This window comes from Phalangium opilio, unplaced genomic scaffold (genome assembly GCF_054372755.1).
Source record: "Phalangium opilio isolate 3A_F unplaced genomic scaffold, DU_Popi_V2 ptg000041l_1, whole genome shotgun sequence".
Taxonomy (NCBI): Eukaryota; Metazoa; Arthropoda; class Arachnida; order Opiliones; family Phalangiidae; genus Phalangium; species Phalangium opilio.
Window position 1 is genome coordinate 4,547,586 of NW_028324165.1, and position 19,991 is coordinate 4,567,576.

Consider the following 19,991-nt stretch of genomic DNA (forward strand, 5'->3'; position numbering starts at 1 on the left):
TTGGAAAAGGCGTATTATTTGAGAAGTCCATGAAGATAAGCATCAATAGTTTGGAAAAGGCGTAACATTGTTAAATGATTTAGAAAATATTACTAACCTAACCTAACAGTAATTTTTTGGAAAGGCATATTATTTGAGAAGTAAATAAAGATAAACATCAATATTTTGGAAAAGGCGTATCATTGTTAAATGATTTATAAAATATTACTAACCTAACCTAACCCTAACCTAACAATAATTTTTTTGGAAAAGGCATATTATTTGAAAAGTCAATGAAGATATTAATAACCAAACCCAACCTTACCTAACCTAACCTGGTTTTGAACAAGAACGTTTTATTGGATGAAAGAGTTTTTGATTATTCCTTAACCCATGCCCAAATAGTCAAGTGCTATTTTCACTTTTTCTGTATACTATTATATTATACAACACACGGTATTGAAAACTTCCAAAGGTCGTTTTTAATTATCATCTTGTTGTATAGTCGTCAAATAATGGCGTTTCCAAGGCAATAAAAATGTATTTAAAACGCTTTCATTAATAAACGACATAAATAGAAATTAAACTACATAGCATTTTTGGGGTCGCTTAATTCGACAAATAGCGTCGTTTGAATTGTAAATACCAAATTCGCGGTTGGGCTAAATTCATTAAAAACATTGGCGGGATTCGGTCTAATGGGAATTCGGTCTAATGGAATTCTGCGCAATAGGAAGATACCAAGATTGGTGGTTACCCGGACCTTATCTAATAACCTTTGTAGAGAAAGAGTCCATACCGTGGGTAGTATGCAACACTCATACCATTCACTCTCTCACACTCTTATACAATAAATTCCCTTACAAACCTTAGCTTTACTTTGCCCAGAAATTTCACACTGACACACTATGTGGAGGCGGTAAAAATGCAGTATAGCAAGTTAACTGGAGCTTTACTTGACCCAGCAATATCACTATGACAAAATATGTAGAGGCGGTTAAGAGGTAGTAAAGCACGTTAACTGGACCTTTACTTTCCCCACCAGTATCACAGAGACATACAATGTACAAGAGTAAAGAGAGAGTAAGTGAAGTTATATAGAGCTTTATATGTATAACCAAAGAGAATATACCAAGAAGAGCAAAAAGTTTAGCCTTTTTTTAGCTTCGTTTTTCCAAAGCTCGGTTACGGATTATGGATAATGAAAAAGGCGAGGAGGGTTTTTAATTGAAACTAAAAATGGGAGACTTGTTCTTTATTACATGATTCTACTCTACAAACGGTTAGTAATGTATGTACATCTCTTTAATTCCCTAACTGTACGGCATCGCGGTACACCGTACCCAACGAAGTGTCGCTTCCCTCTCTTTTTCATCGCTCCAGCGCCCCTTATCGATCAAGTCGATGCGCAGTGACATCTGTTTGCTGAAGGTTGAAACGGTCGAGGCGCGAAATATAAACTAAGGCTTACGGTTCTAATATTCGGCCATCCTATTCATGCAACTCCCATGTTGCCAAAAAAAAAAAATAAGAAATACACAAAACCAGAATTAAATTTAAAACTACACAAAAGTTTAAATTACACAATACTAAAGATTCGCAGATTAAACAGGAACGTAATGAATGAGAAGAAATGAAAAAAGTTTTTTTTTTCTTTGGTCTCGTCTAGTCGAGAATATAGTCTTTGAGGTAGGTCGGTTTACGTCGCGATCTCTTTCGTCGTTCCTCTGCGTTTTCGGAATTGGAAGGTTGGACGTCTTCAGTTGGACTTTCTTCCCCTGACATGTCGTCACTTAGTGGAGGTAGATCTGGGTGTGACGATGTTACTTCGGACTTAGAATCGGACTCTTCATCGCTATTTTCCAGAATATACCACCGTTTTAACTTTTCCGCTGATGTGACGTTCCGGTAGAATTTTCCAGTCCTTTGGGTTTGCGGTAGGTCTTCTATTTGATATCTATCGTGATTGAATTTTTTTGATACCATATAAGGTCCACGGTAAGCAGCTGCTGTTTTCCTCGGTAGTCTGGTGGCAATTGGTTCCTTCTTAACTACAACTAAATCTCCAGGCTCGAAATTTTCGGCTTCGGCACGTCTAGCGTTGTAGCTTCGCTGCTGCTTTTCTTGATCGGTTCGAATCCCCTCTATCGCTTCATCGCGTTTCTTCAGGACGTTTTTGTCGAGTGTCTTCCTGATTTCTGAGGTTACTTTATCTCCAGTCGGATTGTTTGATTTGTAATTGAAAAGTAACGCGAATGGGGTAGAGTTTGTCGCTTTATGCATAGTGTTTTTAATACCCCACTGTACTTGGTGAATGGTTTGATCCCAGTCCGCGTCATCTTGACGACGGCAAAGACTTGCGATTGCCGGAGTAATCGTATTGTTGAACCGCTCAACTTGCCCATTACCTCTTGGAGTAGCGGTGGCGTTCTTCACGTGCATAATTTGGGCTTTTTTGCAGACTGATTCAAAAGCTTTTCCTGTGTATGAAGTTCCTTGGTCCGTTATAATTCTACTCGGAGCTCCAAACAGTCCTATGAGATCTTCTAAAAATTTGGCGGCTGGATTCATTCCAGTATTTCTCACAGCTCGGAGGATGGTGAACTTCGTGAAACCATCGACTGCAACTATGAGGTAACAGTTCCCTCGCACGCTTTTCACAAATGGGCCCAAATGGTCCATGTGGACGGTGTGAAACGGAATCCCAATTTTATCAATGGAATGTAGATGTCCAGGAATTTTACCAGCAGGCTGTTTCCGATAAAGACATTCTAGGCATGATGATATGTACCTTCTTACATAACGTCTCATGCCAGAGAACCAGTAATCTTCGGAAATTTTTGAGACGGTTTTATCAACAGCGAAGTGACCTATGTCCTCATGACATTTCTTCACTATTTGCCATCTTACTCGGGTTGGCACTAACCATAATAGTTTCGATTCGGTGGTCTTTTCATCTCTGACAATTTTAAAGATTCGGTTTTCAACATTTGTAAATTCCCTCTGAACCTGTTTGTCGAATTTTGTGAGGTCTTTCTTTTTTGCTAATTGTTCTTTAATTATTTTGATTTTCGGATCTTGAAACTGAGCAGTTGAGAGCCAATCATCGAAAGAAAGCTCCGTGTGCAATATATCGAGTCCATCTGCGGCTTCGGTTTCTTCTTAATGCGTCTACGTGAACCATTTCCGGAGTAAAGTCTTGCATCTTTAGCCGCCATCGGCCAATTCTAGGTACTAGGTTTTTAGCCATATCGTAGTATACGATAGGCTCTTAGTCTGACCCGAGCCGTAGTAGTAATAGTAGTAGTACTAGTGGCCGGAGTTTTCGCTTTCGTTATCGTCAGATTTTAGCTTAAAAGGAACTTTATATTACCACAACCCACCCATAGGGGTAACTGGGCTCGGTTAGAGATTTAATTTTAATTAAAATTTTTCAGGTCAGACCCGGGAATCGAACCCGAGTCGCTGGCGTAGTAGACAAACACTCTAACCACTGAACTATAGAGACTCGATAGAAACCCCGAGTTTTTTATCATTTATTTTTATCTCTAAAATGTCGGGGTGATGTGGGGTGGGGTACCTCTTAATCTGTGGGGTCGGATACTTATGAATTTGTATGTTTGGGGTTTTTATATTTATTTTCTTTTTATGTACGTGCTAATTATATAGATAACGATTTTCCCCGTTTCCTACCGCGCTCCGTTCTCGTTCGGTAGCTATCGTCATCTATGTTCTGTTTGACTGAAACGTTTTGGCGGTTAATTCAAATGTGGGTTTAGATAGAGCTAACATAGTGTTAAATGAGCGTTATGCGTTTGATCATTTTAGCATTGCTAAAGGTAATTCGAGGGGATAATCACTATAACTGAACTTCCTCTTTCAAAAGTTTCTGGGCATAAGTCCTTGTTAGAAATTTATAAGATGCGATAAGTGTGCATCGGCATAAGTCAATGTTGTAAACTCATCGAGGGGATCATCACTAAAAACTATCTGTTCTTCGATTCGCCGGAATATTAGAATTACAGCATAAGTAAATTTATACGGTTATAATTTAATCACTGTTTAGAGTAGGGAATCGAGGGGCTATTAACTCTGATTTTATGCACGGTAAATCAATTAAGCATAGAAAAAGATAGCGCTATTCACTCATTAGGGTAAGGTATAGAGGGGTTATCCACTCATTAGGGTAGGGTATAGAGGGGCTATTCACTCGTACGATATGGCTACTATTACGAGCCCTTGGGCCGTCTTGTTCTTTGACAGTGCGCTCCTCATGGAATTGCAATCGGTTACGATCTTGAATTTCTTGCCGATTATGTAATTCCTGAACTTTTCTAGTGACCATATCACGGCCAAGGTTTCCAATTCGTAAGAGTGGTAACGTTTTTCGGTCTCAGTTGTTGCTCTGCTGGCGTAGCAGATCGGATGGAGTTGTTTATCACTCCCTTCTTGGAGAATAATACTGCCTAGTCCGTGTTGACTAGCGTCGGTATGCAGTTCAGTTGCGGCGTTGGGGTTGTATAACCCAAGAACGGGTCTCTGTGATAGTTTTCTCTTCAAGTCTTGGAACGCATTTTCTTCAGCTTCACCCCATTTCCAGGGTACGGATGCTCGAAGCAGTGATGTTAGTGGCTTAGCTATGACTTCGAATGACTTGACGAACCTTCGAAAATAGCTTGCCAACCCAACAAATCTTCTCCCTTCATGCTGGTTGGTCGGTTTCGGGAAATGAGCTACAGAGTCTATTTTGCGAGAGCCAGGCCTCAAACCGTCTGTGGTAATTTCGTATCCGAGGTAGTCAATTTCTTCTCGCAGAAAGAAGCACTTCCTGAGGTTCAAAGTTAGTCCCGCCTTCCTCAAGACTTTCAGTATTTCGCGGAGGTGTTCCAACCCAGTTTCGATACTCGCTGAAGGTACCAGAATGTCATCCAGGTAAGCTAGCGCTATGGTATAACGAAGTGGACCGAGGACGGCATTGACCATTCGTTGGAAAACGGCTGGCCCATTCATTAAACCGAAAGGCATACTCTTGAACTCATAATGTCCATCCGGCGTGACAAAAGCTGTCTTGGCTTGAGACTCAGGATCCATAGGGATTTGATAGTAGCCCGAAGCCCTGTCGAGACTCGTGAAAAATTTACTTCCCTGCAAACGTTCAAGTTGATCATCAATTAACGGTAGAGGAAAGGCATCTCTCTTGGTGATTTTGTTTAGACCACGATAGTCTATACATATTCTTTCGTCACCAGTTTTTTTCTTTACTATAAGAATCGGACTGGCGTACGGCGATCTTGAATCGACAATGATACCAGCCTTCTTGAGGTCGTCGATTTTCTCTACAACTTTGGTTCGTTCAGATTGGGATAGACGGTACGGACGAAACGTAACCGGTTGGTTTGAATCGAGTTCTATCTTCATTGACGCTGCGTTCGTGCGGCCAAGTTCTGTGAGGTTTTCGGCAAAACAATCTCTATATTCGTTGAGGAGATCCAGAAGTTTTTTAGCATCTTCATTAGACGTGTTCGGTTCTATGTTAACCTGCTCGAGCTCAAAGGGTTGTCTCGTCTGTGCTTTCATAACTTCGATCGTTGAGACTTCGAATGTCGGTGGGAGCTCAATTGGATCGGGGAAACATATTTCTCCTCTGGCTATTTTCTGATTTGCTCCTATGATCATAGCCTTACTGAACAAGTTAGCCACTGGCATTACGGTTCCTCCAGTTTCGTCGATTGAGATTACGCTTCTAGGAATGCAGTTTTCTTTTCCAGGGTGAGAACGAATCTGGGTCTCAACCATTAACTCCTGATTCATAAAAGAGCGCTCGGATGTATACAATTCAATAAACCCGATGTAATGCGGAGGAATTACAGTAGCTTCCTTTGCCCAAAGGCTTACTGACGTTTTTGGTAGTATAGGAATCTTAATGTTTCTAAGGCAGTCATCCTCGTCTTCATTCTCGTGGTTCTCCATGAATAATCGGATATCATTCTTACGGCGTATGACGGTTATATGGGGTTGTTCGGTGAACGGTTGTAATATCAACATTGGAATTGCTTGCGCATTATCAGGGACTATGTGGATGTCTGCCGTAGCAACGGCCTCGTCGACTTTGATTTCAGCATTGGCTCTCCCAATAATCCTGGTGACGCCAGAGCCATATCCCCCAATCACACAGTCACTAGGGACTGATTGGTAATTATGTCCCAGTGTGTCAGCGCAGCTTTGACGTAAAGCTATACATTTACTTCCAAAATCGACGTATGACCTGATTTCCTTCCCATTAATCAGTGCGTCTTTGAAATATTTTAAATTTCGGTCGGTAGTATCTCGCTCATCTTCAACATGATGTGTGTCGTTTGATGTTGAACTTTGGTTACTAATCGTATTCGGTTGACTGGACTTCTTCGGACAATCTCTTGTCTCATGCGTTGTTCTCTGGCACGTTTTGCATCGGTCTCGGCGTTGTGGTTCACTGCAAGCTGTAGCCATGTGTCCGTACTTGTTACAATTGTAACAACGAGCTTCTCCTTTCTCATTGAAACGTAGTCTGTTCCTAAAACGGTTATCAGGATGTTTCCGAAATGTTTAGGGTTTTCAGCATGAACATTCTTAAAGTCTCTTTGCTCTTGGCGTTCTGGTTCATAGTGTCCCTTTGACGGATACGATTTCATTTTCACTCTATTCCCACTCCCATTAGCCAGCTTCAGACGTTCTTCCAGTTGCTTTATGTTTTTGAGCAGTTCGGGAGGTGTCTTTGGATCTCGGGCGCTGACGGAAGCGATGAGTTGTTCGTCAGCCAGACCCGTGATGATGTATTCAATCATGGATACGTCACCCAGGCCACATGCTCTTGCCATGGCTACCTTTTCATGGTAGTAAACTTCAATTGGTTCGTTGGGGCGTCGTACCCTCTTCTCCATGTCACGGTACAGTTGCTGGGTTCCACAAACAGATGGAAACCATTCGATTAGTTTCGTTTTCCATTCATCCCAGGTTAAACGGATGGATGATAAACCTTCATACCAGGTTTTAGCGGTACCTTGTAATTTCGGCAAGGCATGATGAACTATGACTAAATTGGTCCATTTGTAGGTTAAAGCTACATCGTCTACTTTCTGAATCCACGTTTCGATGGTCTGGTGCGGAACGGCAACTGGATCGGAAACAGGAATGAGTTTTCCGGCATCACCCCAGTGGTGATGATCAGTGGCGGTAGCTTGACCATTTTGATTATTCTGCCCCGTATTTGAATTCATATTGTCATTTGAAGTTTGGTTATTCTGAGCAGATGCGGCATTTACGGCGGCCATAGCGGTAATGGCTTGCCCTACGGCAGCGGCAACTGCGTTTTTGATTAGATCTTGAAATTTATCTTCATCAATGATAAGGGGGCTTGGTGCACCCGCGTTACTTCTATCGGTAGGCATGTTTGGGCTCTTAGATGAGTCTTCGGAAGAAACAAAAGAATTTTGTAATACTTGCGTTTGAAATTGGCTTGCGTTATCGGAGCGTTCGGAAGAACCAGTGGTGGACGATGGATGTTCAGAAGAATTAGTCGTGCTATCTTGATATTCGGAAGAATCGGTGTCGGAAGCTTGATATTCGGAAGAATCGGTGTCGGAATCTTGATATTCGGAAGGAACGGTATCGGAAGCTTCATTTACGGAAGAATCGGTGTTGGAAACTTCATATTTGGCAAAAACTTTAGTACATTTTACGAGCTTTTGTTTTTGTCGTTTAATTAACTTCTGTTGCAATAGTTCGCTTTTAATTTTAGTACTCTCCCGGAATTCCATTCATCATGTATCGGAGATGCTGTAGAACTTACGAACTTTCTTTTTAGGCAAGATGGCAGCTCCTCGTTGCGTCTTTGTTGTCAGGCTTCGAAACGGGCCTATGCGTAGGTCAATCGAATGAGTTGAATCCCACTTCTGATATTTTAGCTTCGTTTTTCCAAAGCTCGGTTACGGATTACGGATAATGAAAAAGGCGAGGAGGGTTTTTAATTGAAAATAAAAATGGGAGACTTGTTCTTTATTACATGATTCTACTCTACAAACGGTTAGTAATGTACATCTCTTTAATTACCCAACTGTACGGCATCGCGGTACCCAACGAAGTGTCGCTTGCCTCTCTTCTTCATCGCTCCAGCGCCCCTTATCGATCAAGTCGATGCGCAGCGACATCTGTTTGCTGAAGGTTGAAACGGTCGAGGCGCGAAATATAAACTAAGGCTTACGGTTCTAATACTTTCACAAAGCTTTTGAAAAGCCGGGCTACGGTTTTGGAGTAACTTGATACGGTTTTTGGTTTCGGCTAAGCAGCGACGCCTTTTATTGGTTAAGTTATGTCGACAGCTTATTTTTAGTGGTGGCAAAGGGTTGATCTCTGGGTTGACCGTTGACGTACGAAAGGTAATTTTTAAGCAGACGACAGGATCACGAGAACAACCGGAACTAGTTTCTCCAAATTCAGAGTCGGTCCCTATCTCCAAAGTTTCTGCCCCTCTTGGTATATTATCTTTGAAATAACGCAGTTATATCACAGATACATACTATGTAGAGACGGTAAAGTGGTAGTAAAGCAAGTTAACTCGAGCTTTACTTGCCCCAGTAATATCACAAAGACTTACTATGTGGAGGGGGTAAAGAGGTAGAAAAGCAAGTTAAATAAAGCTTTACTTGGCCCAGTATTATCACAGAGACATGCTATGTAGAGGCGGTAAAGAGGTAGTAAAGCAACATAACTTGAGGCTTACTTGCCCCATTAATATCACAAAAACAGTTTATAGAGGCGGTAAAAATGTTGTAAAGCAAGTTAACTCGAGCTTTGCTTGCCCCAGTAATGTGACATAATATGTAGAGGCAGTTAAGAGGTAGTAAAGCACGTTAACCGGGGCTTTACTTTCCCCAGCAGTATCACAGACCCACTATGTAAGAGGAAGTAAAGAGAGAGTAAATCAAGTTATCTGGAGCTTTATATAACCCAGTAATGGGGGCAATTCTCTAACTTTTTAAGCTAGTTATCACAAGTGATAACTATCGTCTAAAGGGTTGATGCCAACCTCGTGCGTTCTATGAGAGCGCGAGATCTGAATGGGCTATTATTTATGTGTGTCATCAAACCTTGAACGAAAATCGGTGGATGTCTCGTGACTTCCGCTCTTGCTAATAAAAAACAAGGCGGGCAAGTTTATTTTTTACCGTCTTTAGTTATAAAGCGAGCGATAATTTATCGACAATTTTAACCCTTTCGATAAGTTATCACTCTCGTGAATATTAAAAAATAAAATGCCCACCTTGTTTTTTATTAGCACGAGCGGAATTCGTGCCGTCTATGAGAGCGTGATATATAAATACGTGATTAGTCATAGAACGAAAATCGGCGGATGTCTCGTGAATTCTCCTCGTGCTAATAAAAAACAAGGTGGTCAAGTTAAAATTTACCGTTTTTAATTATCACGAGAGTGATAACTTATCAAAAGTGTTAAGCAGGTCGATAAGTTATCGCTTGCTTTATAACTAAAGACGGTAAAATTTTGATTAGACCACCTTGTTTTTTATTAGAACGAGGGAATTCACAAGACATCCGCCGATTTTCGTTCAAGGTTTGATGACACCTATGACTAATCACGTATTTATATATCACGCTCTCATAGACGGCACGAGGTTGACAACAACCCTTTAGACGATAGTTATCACTTGCGATATCTCGCTTAAAAAGTTAGAGAATTGCCCTCTAATCTATGTATGTAGAGACGGTAAAATGGTAGTAGAGCAAGTGAACTACAGCTTACTTGCCCCAGTAATGTCAGAGTGACAAACTATGTAGAGGAGATAAAAATGTAGTAAAGCAAGTTAACTGGAGCTTTACTTACCCCAGTAACATCACAGAGACATACTGAAAAGGCGGTAAAGAGGTAGTGAAGCAAGTTAACTGGAGCTTTACTTACACAGTAAAGCACGTTAACCGGGGCTTTACTTGCCCCAGTAATGTCACACTGACACACCATGTAGAGGCGGTATAAATGCAATATAGTAATTTAACTGGAGCTTTTTTGCCCTGGCAGTAATATCAGGGTGACACACTATGTAGAGGCGGTAAAGAGGTAGTAAAGCAAGTTAACCGGAGCTTTACTTGCCCAATAATATCACTAAGACATGTAGAGGCGGTGAAGAGGTATTAAAGCAAGATAACTAGAGCTTTACTTGCCCCAGTAATGTCACGAAGGCATACTATGTAAAGGCGACAAAGTGGTAGTAAAGCACGTTAACGGGAGCTTTACTTGCCCCAGTAACATCACAAAGGCATATGTAGAGGCCACAAAGAGGTAATAAAACAAGTTAACTCGAGCTTTACTTGCCCCAGTAATATCACAGTGCCACACCATTTAGGGGAGGTAAAAATATAGTAGAGCAAGTTAACTGGGGCTTTACTTACCCCAGTAATATCATTGAGATGTACTATGCTGAGTCGGAAAAGAGGTAGTAAAGCATGTTAACTGGAGCTTTTCTTGCCCCAGTAATTTCACAGTGACACACCATGTAGAGGCGGTAAAGAGGTAGTAAAGCAAGTTAACTGGAGCTTTACTTGCCCTAGTAATATTATTGTAGCATACTATATAAAGCCGGTAAAGAAGTACTAAAGCATGTTAGCTAATGGCCAAGGTCAGAATTAGGGACATGCTATTAGTTTTTCAACATGAGGCTCGAGGAAAGCTAGCCACCGGTATTCGAAGCTACCGTGGACAAGAAGAAATAAGCTATCTTTGGAATGTTTAAGCTTTCTTGTCAGTTTTTGATTTAGTATCAGAGTAGAACTTTCGATTGCCAGTATTTTTTTTTTCGAGTCCGATAAATATCTATTTTGTCTTTTAAGGAATGCGTGATATATTTTTACCTTGATATTGATTTCAACTTAAACATTTCAAATTATAAGTTTACATTTATTGCGTCACTTTGCGTGGTGTCCTTTCGATCGTAAGTCAAATTTTAAGTCTGATTGCCACTCGGCGATTTTCCTAATTTTTATATTTTGACGTTCAAATAAAAATTAGCAGTTTTCAAAAATTCATATACATTTAAGATATAAATCTTTAAACTCGATTTTCATTTTTGAATTTTGTAGCACCATTTTTTGAGAGGTATTTCCCAGGGTATCAGGGGTTACGGATAATCGCAATCAAATTTTAGCCTCACTTAAATTTCAATCTTTGTATTTAGGAACCTAACTTGAGAAAGAAAACGAAGCCTAGCTCGGTTTTCACTGGGCGTTTTTCGTGCGTTTTTCGCAAAATTTCTCGTAAATGTAAAAAAATTTACAAAATTTTTTGCGAAATACGCGTTTTGCCGTTGAAGGCTCTTTTCTTCCTTTGCGTTTTTTTCTTATGCACTAACAGACTAATCATAGGCTTTCTTGGTTTAACATCATTGAACAGTGAACACATGGGTAAAGCTTGGAAGAGGGAAGTAACTTTTTTTTTTTTCCACCTACGAGCACTAGGGCTTAGCCGTTAGGCCTTGAGCACCAGGAAGAATGGAGCGGGAGACCCTACGCGGCCCAGCACAGACGGGGGCCGCTAGGTCGTATGTGGATAAGCAGGGAAGGAAATGAGGTTTACTTGGGAGGTGAGGGAAGTAACTTGAAGGGAAATCTTGCGGTACCCAAGCTCGGGACACCGAATTGCGCAATTGGTTGAACGTCATATAGTGCTGCCACCTTTAAGAGTAATTTTGAAGTAGCCGCATCTTTTACTTTTATATTTTTATGATATCGGAAGTCACTTTTACAATTAATGTAACAGCAGTACTTCTCCATAACTAAATAGAGTCAAAATAATAAAAACCGTTGTGAATTGCGCGTTGCTAAACTTTGGAAGAGAAAAGTTAAACATCTCTTTTAGCCTAAACCGTGCCTCCCGCCCGTGCGGGCCGTCACTGAATTTATTTTTTTCGAAACTGAAAAAAGCAGACGAATTTCACAAAATAAGAATAAATTTCAACACTAGGTGCCGCTACAGACTGACGTTCAACCAAATTCGCCCCCCTCCTGTCCCGCGCCTGGGTACGTACGGCTTATGTTAGAGCATAGCCCACTCGATCACGCGCGTCACGACGCAAGCTATAGCGCGAGCAGCTTGCGTCGTGACGCGCGTGATTGAGTGGGCTATGGTTAGAGGTATCGTGTTTTCCATTCCATAGTACTTCCCTCTTCCAAGGGTAAAGGTTTTGATTTGCGTCGCCATTTTATGCTCTACACTCGCTAAGCGTATGTGGTAAGCCTTGGTTGTGAATTAGAAACTATACAAATTAGAGCCAAGTTGCTTTGTGATATTTAAGTGTCGAAATTCAATTCTGAAATTACTAATAGGAAAAATTGGGAAGTATCCATACCTTTGGGATAAAAGAAAACAGAATGACTTCAATCGCCGAAATTTTCTCATAATTAGCAGGGTTTGTTTTCTCGTTTTTCATCCAGTGAAAACTGAGATGCGTCAATAAAAACCACTGCAGCGTAATTTACGTTTCAGCAATTTTTTGCGAAGCGAAAAACGCCCAGTGAAAACCCAGTGTGACCATACAATCGTAGAATAATTAATAAAGTTCACGTGCATCTACAAAGATCCTAAAAAACTTAAAAGGAATGGGGTCACTCATAATTAGTTTTTGTTTAGATGTGATCCCATTAGTTACACCCAAAACCGTGATTTCTAGAGAAAAAAAATCACATTAAGTAATTTTATAAATTAAATCAGGAAAACCAATTCCAGTGAGGGTCTCTTTGTTCTCTTCATTATCCCTTCTAAAGTCAATTGTATCGCAAAACTCCTCCATTTTGGAATTCTCACATTTTTACCTCTCCGAGTGACGTATGTCACGGAGAGGTATTACACTGGACGTGTGTGTGTGTGTGTGTGTGTCTGTCTGTCTGTCACGCCCCACGTGACCGCGTTCGCAGTTTGCGTATCGGAGCAAACGTGTTCCCAATTTCCGGACTGCATTGACAGTTCACGGAAATTTGGGTTTGTCTCCTCTGGCTATTCTACTTGAGTTCCAACACCACCAGCTTTGGTTTTCGTCCACTCCACATGGACACTAGTCTGTACGTGCTTGCTTCCAAGCACCACCAACTTCTGTTCTTCGTCAATTTCACCTTGACTCCAGCTTCTATGCACCACCATCTTCTGCTCGTCGTCAATTCCACATTGACACCAGCTTCTATACACTACCATCTTCTGTTCTTCGTCAGTTCCACATTGACACCAGCTTCTATGCACCACCATCTTCTGTTCTTCGTCAATTCCACATTGACACCAGCTTCTATGCACCACCATCTTCAGGTCTTTTGTCCATTCCACATGGACGCCGGTCAGTACATTCTGGCTTCTTTTCCACCGTCATCGTTTGGTTTCAAGATATACGCGGCGAGCGGCTAGGGTTACGAGAAACGTCTAGCCTCCCAATGGCAGGGCTTCCACCATCGGTTCACGCGAATGCGTTTTTATCTATTATTTGGTTTTAAGATATACGCGGCGATCAGCTAGGGTTACGAGAAACGTCTAGCCTCCCAATGGCAGGGCTTCCACCAAAGCTTCACGCGAATGCGTTTTTATCTATTATTATAATGGAAACGGATCGTATATATACCCCAAAATTTGAAGAAAGCGGGCAAGAAGGGTACCCTTCACTTTAAACGTCAATATTAGCAAAGATTCGAAAGATATTATGAACAACTTTATTTTAAACGATTTAACTATTTTTAAAGTTATTTACTGGCGATTAAAATAATTAAAAATAATTATATTTATTTAAATATTAAAGATAAACCCAAGTACCGAAGTCGTTAAATCATTGCCTCCTATATCTATCAAGGCCCGTGCATTGCGTTATATTTCCTACATTGCCTCCTGTATCTATCAAGGCCCATGCATTGTGATATATTTCCTTCATTGCCTCCAATATCTATCGAGGCCCGTGCATTGCGATATATTTTTGAGAACAACAACCAAAATGGGAAGCTCCTCTCAGAACCATAATAATTTGTTTTCTCAGTTATATGAAATGAAAATATGGATAATATTTTCGGCAATTCGATTTGAATGGCTCTTTCTGATGTATCATTCTCTCAGCACTGTTCATAATGGACAGGAACGTAGAGATTCGAGACACTAGGAATTACGATAGTGTTTCAAATCCTCTGTATTGAGGGCTTAAAGGCTTGGAGTGAGTCGAAAGATAAATACACATCCTATTTTTTAGTTGTACCATGCGTACCACAATGTTGCCAGGCGTTTATTGAAGGATGCTTGGGTACTTGGTACAGACTGTTACGTCTACCAAGTTTCCTAGCATCCAAGAATAAATAGGATTCATAGAAGCCAGTGTTAAGGGCATGTCATGGGTCAAGTCGTTAAATATATCGACGCAGTTAAATAGCTGATGGCATTATTTTATCCACTTTCCCATTGCCTTCGAGTGGAAGTTCAACTTTGGCACGGACGACAGATGGCGCTCTTAAACTTCTACCCCCAAAAATCGTTGTTGTCTGCTCGTTTTCCCCTTCCGCGTTTTTTCGTTATAAACTTATGATTTAACGAACTGTTAAGATAAAATTTCATATTTCCTAAGACAGATAAGCTTCTACTCCTTTCATATTACTCCCAGTTAGATTTAATGCTTAAAAAATATATTTTCAATAAAAACACCGCTTCCACTAGTGGATTTATACTCCTTGTTAGATTAGTGTAGGTGTAGAGAGTAATCATTACAAACGCTAAAAAATATATTTTCAAAAATGAAGAACATAGAACATTTATTCTATATCAAAAAATATTTTGGTGGTAAGATTGGTTTAGAAAAATCCAAACGGCTAGATATTGGTAAAAAAAGACATGTGTAAGCTATTTGTAGATGAGATAATTGTTTTACATGTTTTAAATGAGACTAAAACTTCCACTATTGTGTCTAAAAAAGTGTTGGCCATGTATATTTTTTAAATATGACGGAATTGCGGTTGATATGATAGCGCCCTATTTGCGAAAAAAACCTTTTTTTAAACAGTTGAATCATTCTTTGATAGAATTTCGAAGGAAGAAGTTAAGTGTTAGATTTGCTCGATTAATTTTGTTCGGCAAATAATATAATTAAGCCTTACGTATTACTGAAGGAGATTGATTTTGCCAACCTTTGTGAGTATTTAACTGTTTAATAATTATTTTGGTTAAGTGGGAGCCTAGCTTATGTGTGATTGGGTTGTGGCTTCCATGATTTGGGCACATTTGCTTTTTGTGTGGCAAGGTATGATTCAGCTTTGATATGGACAAATGTTACAAATCATACTGGTAGACTAAGAATGCGGTTGAGGTATAGCGAGAGAGTAGAGTTTCCACAGCAATTGAGAGATATTGAAAAGGCTTGAACAATAGACTATTTTAAAATTCAATTCCTGCACTTGCAAAGAATTAAAAAAAGCGATAGATGCATATAGTTAGGTTGTTTAAGGGGTAGTGATAGTCATCTCCACTCGGAGAGGTAATATTTTGGCTTTCCCAACTTGTTTTGTCTTGCAACTAAAAACTCCTTAAGGAATGTTTTGAAATACCCTTACAGGAAACTTAGAAAAACAAACCAATTTTGGAACCTTTACACTGAATCTAAAATGGGTAAGTATAAGAACTATTTCAATTTAAATAATGGATACGTGTGTAATAATTTTTTCGTTTATTGGGGATTTATAATATGAGATGTTGGAAGTTTATAAGATGTGATGTTGGAAGTTTATAAGATGTGATGTTGGAAGTTTATAAGATGTGATGTTGGAAGTTTATAAGATGTGATGTTGGAAGTTTATAAGATGTGATGTTGGAAGTTTATAAGATGTGATGTTGGAAGTTTATAAGATGTGATGTTGGAAGTTTATAAGATGTGATGTTGGAAGTTTATAAGATGTGATGTTGGAAGTTTATAAGATGTGATGTTGGAAGTTTATAAGATGTGATGTTGGAAGTTTATAAGATGTGATGTTGGAAGTTTATAAGATGTGATGTTGGAAGTTTATAAGATGTGATGTTGGAAGTTTATAAGATGTGATGTTGGAAGTTTATAAGATGTGATGTTGGAAGTTTATAAGATGTGATGTTGGAAGTTTATAAGATGTGATGTTGGAAGTTTATAAGATGTGATGTGCAAAGTGTCATGATCGCTTTTAAATTTCTCTCACTTAGGAACAAAAGTTTCGGAATTTAATAGGGAAAGAACTCGAGTTAGGTGTTTTACCAAACTGAGGTTAAGGGTTGCGTCTGAGTTAGGGGTAATCATTTTAGCACTGTTAAAGGTGGCGCGTCGAGGGGCTATTCACGAATGATATTTTTTTATTTCATGGGATATATGCATTGGTAATTTTAAAAGAGACGCGGATTAAGAGTTGCGTCTTTAGGGGTAATCATTTTAGCACTGCTTAAGGTTGCGGGTCGAGGGCTATTTACTCTCATTTTTCATATTTTTCGTTCTATTACGATTATGGCACAATTAAATTAAGGATATTTCCAATTATGATTTGTTTTCAACAGAATAGTATTCCTAAAAAGAACTGGCCTATGGGAACGATGTGGCTCTAATATTTGGTTTTGATCATCATGTTAATGTATAATCTTAGATAGCACGGACAACGAGGATGAAAGGAGCATTGCCTCATCGTCGGCTGCCTCACAATCCGATTCAAATATTGATATTACAAAGGAGGACCTTGCCGATCTTGAAACGCGTTTGGAAAACATGGAAAAAAAGCTTTTGGTAAGTACTATCTCTTCATTTATGTTTTATTTCTTCATTGATGTTACTTAAGTAGCACCTACATATATTCTGCTTGAATTATTTTTTCTAGAGACTCTATTCACATCGGATAAATTTAGAATTCGAGATAAGAAAAAATAAACAAGAAATTGAAGCAACTAAAGAAGATATAGAAGAACTGAAAAAAAAAATAAAAATCAATGGCGAAAACGAGGCAGCCGTGTCTATGTTGAGGCAAATATTTACCGATAATTTTATGGATAAGGTTGAAGACCTTTGTGCCGCAATTCCGTACTTAATGGCCTTAAAAAAGAGGTTCGCGGTTCCAACTTTGGTAGGTGTAATGAAAAAGTTAACGGGACTCATGGAAGGTAAATATTTTGAAATAAGAACTTCCATTGAAAATTTACTAATTTTAAACTGCAGAAAAAGAAACGGAGACGGTAACAGAAATAGCAAATATAATAACTACAACAATGTCTGATGCTGGAGGTAAGTTTTAAGAGCTACTACTATACGTTTCGCAGAAATAACTGAAAATCTACAATACACCCAAAGTTTTAGGAGGCGAAAAGGCAGGCGAAGAGGGAGGCGATGGGGAAAGTTCCCTAATGTGTGAACACTATGGTGAAATTGAAGTAGAAAGCAGTGCTCCAGCTAGTAAGTATAAAGGGGAGAATAGTAATTGTTGATATATCCAATATAATGAAATATCCAACTACAAGTGCAAGAAAATGTACATGGAGACGAAGAATGTGTGGCGCCGGCACCGAAGAAATCCAAACAACATTATTCGGAGAATGTCAAGGATTTATTTTGAAAAAAAAATAAATAAAAATAAAAATGGAAAAACAAGTAACCAAAATCATTTCGTATTAGCTACGTGTGTTTGTCGGTGGAGGAGGGCACAATATGCGGCTAACAGGTAGTAAAGCAAGTTAACTTAACCTTCACTAGTACCAACTCTAGGTTAAATCGTACCAGTATTATCAGAGTGATCTAATAGAGATGGGGAAAACAGGTGGAAAAGCAAGTTAATTTAACATTTTTTAGTACGAACTCTGGGCTTAGACGTACCGGTATTATCAGAGTGACCTAATAGAGATGCGGAAAAAAGGTGGGAATGCTAGTTAACTTAACCTTTACTAGTACCAACTCTAGGTTAACTCGTACCGGTAATATAAGACTGACCTAATAGAGAGATGTAACAAACAGGTAGGAAAGAAAGTAGTAGGTAAGTGGGCGAGCGACACCACTGGCGTCAGACAGTGCCAGCATCGTGCCAGATCTGACGTGCCAGATGGCACCAGTAAATATGGCGTCAATGAATCAGACATGGCGTCCACCGCATTTTTCGGACAATCTTCTTATGGCGCCAGTGAATCAAATACGGCGTCACATTTTTCTCCCAATCTTGTTGTGACGTCAGTGAAACGTACAGACTGGTGTCCGTGTGGGATGGACAAAGACCAGAAGATGGTGGTGTGAGAACTCAAGTAGAGGAGCCATTTCCGCGACTGTGAAAGCAGTTCGGAAATGGCGAACACGTTTGCTCCGATTTGGAAACTGCGAACGCGGTCACGTGGGTGTAACAACAGACACACACACAGATAGACAGACACACAGACACACACGATCGTTACAGAACCTCTCCGTCACTCGGAGAGTTAAAAATTGGTCGAGTTCCAAAAATATATCCTACCCCCTTCCCCTCAACCTAAAGCGGCGAAACACAGACGCGGGTGCTTGAATCTAGTTCGGCCGTCTACCACCGCGAGCGTCTCACGTTTTGGTGGGAAAATTCAGAAACCACTACCAGAGGGCAAGCCGTTGGTGTGTTATCAAGAATATTCACTTTCGCCAAGTGAAGAATTTGGTTAGCTTGATACTTCTAGTCCCTTATCTTACTTCTGCTATTAATTATATATTATTTGCATTGTCTTCACGGAATATAAAGGCATAGGGTAGTGTAAAAATTAAAAACTATATTATAAAATCATCGTCATCATTTTCAATTTCAAGCGCACGTCATGATCATTAGGTTTTATGATATTTAACATTGCGTATCACTCGAGTTTTTTTGCCCATCACTACGTGGATCTTTGGAGATCCATAACCCTTAACTTTAGCGGACCAAAGTAGGTACTAAATAGTGGGGATTTAACCATAAGCTAATAAGATATGTTCAATAAGTTTGACACTACCAATACTTCGTAATGCTAGAGGCTAACTTAGAGCTAGTTCAATCAAGATCGACGCGAGAACTGACTACATTCGATTTTGCTGTCCATCTTCCTATTTAGTCTGTACTTAGCCTTTGACAGCGCCTCTCAGGCATCGCTTTCTGAGAATCCATGACGTTTCACTGACGTCTCTTCATGATAATCTCTCAGTAACCAGTGACAAATTTATGGAACATATCTTATGAACTTACGATTTAACGTATAGCAAACTTTGAAAGTAAACCCTATTTTAAGAAATATTTTTCCGTTGAACTTTAACCTTTAATATCTTGCTAAAAGACGGCCGCACATTTTAAACAAATAATAAATAAGTCATGTGTTATTTTTTTAATTTTCACCTCCATTTACATGTATAACCAGAGGCGTATAATAAAAGTATTATATTCTTCTGGTAGAAGCAAAAGTATATAGATATAAAAACAAAAAGTACACTTCATTAACAATTTCCTCCCTGTGACTGTAGACGACATATAAACTGAGAAGCAAACTACCCTCCTATCAACCCCCTACACGAACTCACCAATCAGGGAAGAGCTTCTTGATGTCATAGGTTTATAGAAAGTAGTACATTATGCTGGTGATCCAATCGTTAATTTTTGGTACTAGAGGTAGCATCTGCTACTTTACGAGCCTATTCACGGCTTGTTCCCTGTGCCACGGTCGGCACTAACCTGGGATAAAGGATGGCTTCTCATATTACACGGCGCGAGGAGGTTTAAATGAATCGCATTTTATGTTTTTATATCTATGTACTTTTGGTATAAGGTAATGTGTCTGACCAGGAATACATAGATTTACTACTTGTAATCCTTAAGAGGCCATTTTATGGGCCTGGGTGTCTGACTGAAAGGGGAGGAGGTGTAGAAACCGTCACCGTTGACGTCATGCATAATTTATTTGACGTATTTTGCGACCTGCGCCCGCGACCTATGTGCGGTGAACCCGAATGTAAACATGATACGTCGTCTGAACAAGTAGA

General features: G+C 39.7%; 1 protein-coding gene and 1 long non-coding RNA gene across 3 annotated transcripts; one reads left to right on the forward strand and one right to left on the reverse strand.

Annotated features, from left to right (window-relative positions):
* Nucleotides 1–3,063: 3,063 nt before the first annotated feature.
* LOC149679496 (uncharacterized) lies at nt 3,064–17,630 on the forward strand. 2 transcript variants are annotated; one of them, XM_089835305.1, is made up of 7 exons: nt 3,064–3,210; nt 15,588–15,640; nt 16,633–16,769; nt 16,861–17,140; nt 17,196–17,261; nt 17,328–17,429; nt 17,495–17,630. In XM_089835305.1, the coding sequence occupies exons 2-7, from the start codon at nt 15,637–15,639 to the stop codon at nt 17,587–17,589; spliced, it is 684 nt and encodes a 227-aa protein (XP_089691431.1). In that variant the 5' UTR covers nt 3,064–3,210; nt 15,588–15,636; the 3' UTR covers nt 17,590–17,630. The 2 variants fall into 2 exon arrangements, with proteins under 2 accessions (XP_089691431.1, XP_089691430.1); XM_089835304.1 differs by lacking the exon at nt 3,064–3,210 and adding an exon at nt 12,176–12,253.
* LOC149679497 (uncharacterized) lies at nt 7,596–13,570 on the reverse strand. The gene is made up of 2 exons (XR_016365800.1): nt 7,808–13,570; nt 7,596–7,727 (listed from the first exon to the last, which is right to left on the reverse strand). It is a non-coding gene; the product is annotated as an uncharacterized LOC149679497 (long non-coding RNA).
* Nucleotides 17,631–19,991: the final 2,361 nt, after the last annotated feature.